The sequence below is a fragment of the Camellia sinensis genome, chromosome 6 (assembly GCF_055761805.1).
Source record: "Camellia sinensis isolate YWXY chromosome 6, ASM5576180v1, whole genome shotgun sequence".
Lineage (NCBI taxonomy): Eukaryota > Viridiplantae > Streptophyta > Magnoliopsida > Ericales > Theaceae > Camellia > Camellia sinensis.
In genome coordinates, this window is record NC_138966.1 from 137,854,605 (window position 1) to 137,859,245 (window position 4,641).

General features: G+C 42.9%; 1 protein-coding gene across 1 annotated transcript; it reads left to right on the forward strand.

Annotated features, from left to right (window-relative positions):
• The first annotated feature begins 442 nt into the window (after positions 1–442).
• LOC145793617 (serine/threonine-protein phosphatase 7 long form homolog) lies at positions 443–3,112 on the forward strand. Its single transcript, XM_082876479.1, has 4 exons — positions 443–539; positions 2,162–2,250; positions 2,347–2,828; positions 3,091–3,112. Exons 1-4 carry the CDS (start codon positions 443–445, stop codon positions 3,110–3,112), a joined length of 690 nt encoding a protein of 229 aa, XP_082732605.1.
• The last annotated feature ends 1,529 nt before the right edge of the window (positions 3,113–4,641 follow it).

Here is a 4,641-nt window from a genome sequence, read left to right on the forward strand (position 1 = left end):
TTATAACCATAGATGGTATATTCTTATACGGGAAATACACTGGTGTGTTGCTTGTAGCAACGATTGTCACTGCTAATGGCAAAGTATTGCCGCTTGCATTCGCGGTTGTCGACAGGGAGAGTTTGGAGTCTTGGTCGTTCTTCATTTCAAAGATCAAGGAACATATTGTCATGGACCGACAGGGAGTGACTTTGATATCTGATCGAGCTGAGAGTATTTTAACTGCTGTGAGGCGGCATTGGCTTAATCCCTCGCTCCAATTTGTTAGATATCATCGGCACTGCCTTCGACATGTTTGTAGTAACTTTAACACTAAGTTCAAAAATAAGGAGCTGAAACAACTTTTATGGAAAGCAGGGAGTGCTCATCAACGACGAAAGTGTAATGGTTACTTACAACAAATACAGGCTATTGACCAAAAGCCATCAATTGGGTTTACAAGATGAATCCTGTGGAGTGGGCCCTTTCGTATGACGGTGGATATCGGTGGGGGGTATTGACCAGCAATGATGCAGAGTGTTTCAATAGCGTCTTGGAAGGTGCAAGGAACTTACCTATCTCAGCTATGGTTGAATTTACATTTCGGCGGCTCGTAAAATATTTTGACGAGATGGGAGCCCAAGCTGAAATAGATGTACGAAATGAGTTCCAATACCCTAGAGAGGTGCAAAAAACTATTGAGGATGGCATCGCAAGGGCAAATACTTTCAAGTTGATATCGTATGACAGGTTAGTTTGTAATATAAACTAAATTGTTGTTATTATGTTGTGAAGTTAAGTACACCTAAAAACATGAACTTCATTGGTTTCTATTAGAATTTTTTGATAGGCCACGCTGCGTATTTGAGGTGCAAACATCTTTTCGCCATGGACGAGGTCGTAATACACAAATTGTGTGGATGAATCAACCCACATGCAGTTGTGGGAAATATGAGATACGACACTATCCATGTTCCCATATGCTCGATGTAATGTTTAAATGCGGTGACAATCCATTCGAGTACGTTGATCTAGTATATAGGCTTCCTGTATACATGAGGGTTTGGGAAACTAAATTCAATCCAATACCGCATCAAGATTATTGGGATGATCCGCAGTAGACTTTAATGCATAATGTACTTCTTCTGCGAGAAGTAAAACGGGATCCTAAATCTATGTCTCGTATTCCGAATGAGATGGATATATCAGATAGGCGTTTGACCGCTCGTTGCAGTGAGTGCCAGCAGACAGGTCATGACAGGCGAACATGTCCGACGCGACTTGGTCAATGAAGACTATGTAATACTTACATATTGTAATAGATCATTTTTTAATTCTTTATTTGTAATAGATCATTTTATTCTTTATATTGTAATTCATTATTTATAAACGGGGTTGTACATTTAAATATATAATGTTTTTTTTGTAATAGATCATTTCTATTTTTTAATTCTTTATATATTGTAATTGTTTAATTTCCTTGACAAAATTTACAACTAACATACTAAACAAATAAATTAAATAAAATGACAATGCAAAAACATTTAACTATACCACATAGGCCTATGTTTTTTATTCTCTACTTGAATGAAAATGTCTATTACAAAATTTTAGTGAAAATCACATAGTTCTTCTATCATTTTAAGATTTTAATATTTCGTCTACTGCAAGCATTTTTTACATTTACAATTTATGAATCATATCAACGCTATTTACAATTTTTATACTTTATTAGAACTTTTACCATTACAAAATCAGTAATGAAGTTTTGTCAAATATGCCATAAATGTAATTAGCAAGCTCTTATTGGAAAAAAAATTCTCATTCCATTTTTTTGTAAATATTTATGTACGAAAACTATCCATATATTACTGGACATTATTAAGCTTATGTAACTGAGACCCTAAAATGATTTTGTAAAACATTTGTATATTAGTTATAGCATAGATAACGATAGGTTCTGTTGAATTGCTTATCATATTTAATGGCACATAAATTGATAAATTTACATTTTAGTAAATTGCTTCCATGTTAATGGCACACAAATTTATACTTTTAAAATAATTGACCACATTTGTTTTTCAAGTCGTCATGTACGAAATAATTTGAGTTTAATTGTTATAGTTAAATTACATGCTCACCAATACAGTTTTTGAAAATGTATTTGTTTTCAACTGTACAGGCTTCATGGCACATCTACCTGATGAGGTCCCACTTTTTAGTCATCCACATCGGGCTGACAGTATATGGGAGGACCCGATATGCAACCACGTTTGTTGGACTTTACGCTTACAATGAAAATACCCTTCATTTTGTTTTATATTATGTGATAATGCTATAATTTAAACTACTCATTCTGTTATGCAGGACCAGGCACGCACCATGGTGGCATGCCGGCGGGGAGATTCCGGCCTGTGGGAGCGTCCATTGGACCATAGAGTGTTGCAGTGTCTACTACGCGCGGGATTCTATAGTGTCTATCGTATAGGCCATATCAGACTGGACCACCCACTCATTACTGCTCTCGTCGAGAGGTGGCGCACAGAGACTCATACATTTCATTTCCCGACCGGTGAGGCCACCGTCACATTGCAGGACGTATCTGTCCTATACGGTCTACGGATTGATGGGCGAGCAGTTACTGGACCTGACCCACCATTTACGAGGGACCAGTGGATAGCCCTATATGCTGAGCTATTGGGAGTGGCACCTATACCTGCAGACTTACAGGCAGGTAGAGTGAGGGTGAGGTGGCTGTCCGAGCAGTTTCAGGGCCATCTTCCAGATCATGCTCCAGATGAGTTAGTACAGCAGCATGCCCGAGCATATATTCTGTGGATTATTGGGGGGTACTTCTCCCTGATAAGTCACAGAACTTGCTCAAGCTGATGTACTTGCCACAGTTGAGAGACATTGACGTGATCGGCCAGTATAGTTGGGGTGCCGCGGTTTTGGCATGCTTGTATAGGCATCTATGTCGAGCAGCTCAGGTGGGTGCGAATCAGATCGGAGGACCCCTTGTCTTGCTACAAGGTAGTAAGAATTTTATTACATGTCAATTCATATAGTATGTCATATCTCAGTATTGTAATTGCGTTAAAACTATTGCAGATTTGGGCGTGGAAGAGATTGATTCGCATTGCCCCATCTAGGCGGTAAGTGGTTGCTCCTGGTAAGGTTCCCATCGGCCAGGGAGACATGCAGTTGTCGGCCGGACCTCGAGGTAGCCGGTGGAGGGTTAACATGGGCCACAAGGTCGTATCGACCTACGTAATCGTCGTGTATAGAGGCCAACTTGACCGGATGATAGAGGACGAGGTATGAAATTTAAATACCTAAATTTTAATTGTCATATGGAGTGTATATGTTCATGAGCGATTTTTAATAGACTTGTCGTTATTGTAGTTTATCTGGCAGCCTTATGCGGGGGTCCTCGGTACGCTCTCAGACTATGGCCGACTAGGTGAGGAGATATGGATGGCGAGAGTGCCACTCATTTGTTTTGACGTGGTTGAGTGGCATCTCTCTGATCGTGTCCTCCAACAGTTTGGTCGGGTCCAATCCGTGTCGGATCGGTGCGATACCGAGTGGCGGTTGCATATGACTGATAGACGTGGCCGAGCCGCCACTGACTGGAGTGTGCATCATATGCGATACGTACAGCTGTGGGATGCCCGTCGCGACAGTATTGTACAGGCTGACTGGAGTGATGGGGTCCTCCCCTCTCCTGACCCTTACATGTTATGGTATCGGCGACATACACACCTACTAGTCGGTAATCCGAGCCACCTGTCTGAGTCCGGATATCAGGGAGTTGGGCCTACTCTCGAGACATTGGTGAGTATCATAGTATGTGTCAGATAATTGTTAATATCATAATTGTTTTACTTTCAGTCAACTATAGCCTAATATATCTGATTTTGTGTTCAGGTGGCTCGAGCTAGGAGGTCATATCACTTGGCTGAAGACGCCCTATTCGGACGTGGTGGACAGCATGCGATGCAGGCCCTTGCAGAGATCCGAGAGTTATTGTACGAGGGGATCCAGCATGCCCATCGGCTAGATCGTCTGCATTTTGGCCACTACGGTGTACACAGTGCAGCAGCTACTCCAGACACATCCGTCCCGTCCACGTCAGCGCCTTCCACTTCAGCGCCAGCCACAGCAGGTCATTGGACTTCAGTCACCCCACCGCACGTTACCCTATACATTTCTCCAGATTCCCCACATGTACATCCTACCCAGCATGCTGACCCTGATTGGACATCGCCCCGGTTCATGTATGATGTTGTTACCCCACCCACTCAGTTATCAACTGCTTTTCTAGGGACTACTTCGACCGTGCCCATGAGTACACATGATGCAGTTCTCACTGACATCTCTTACGTTGACGATGAGGCCCATATTGAGCCCCCCCCAGAGCGCGAGGGAGAGACCGAGGTTATGGTCGTGGGGGACGTCGAGGCCGAGGTCGGGGTGCGAGCAGAGGCAGAGGTCGAGGTCCAGCTGCAGATCCTGATACAGTTGCACCAGATGATGGAGTTTCACAGCTCACAGCAGTATTCGATCTTCAGGCAGAGACAGGATCAGGGGCAGCAGATACAGGAGAGAGGGGGTCACACTCACAGGCTCCACAGGCAGTCAGTGGAGGGCCACATGCAG

Excerpts from the sequence above, each read along its gene's own strand:
- LOC145793617 (XM_082876479.1), top strand. The coding sequence starts at position 443 with ATGAATCCTGTGGAGTGGGCCCTTTCGTATGACGGTGGATATCGGTGG. Across the intron at positions 540-2,161 it reads TTTCAATAGCGTCTTGGAAG|GCTTCATGGCACATCTACCT; the intron begins GTGCAAGGAACT and ends TCAACTGTACAG. Across the intron at positions 2,829-3,090 it reads ATTCTGTGGATTATTGGGGG|ATTTGGGCGTGGAAGAGATT; the intron begins GTACTTCTCCCT and ends AAACTATTGCAG.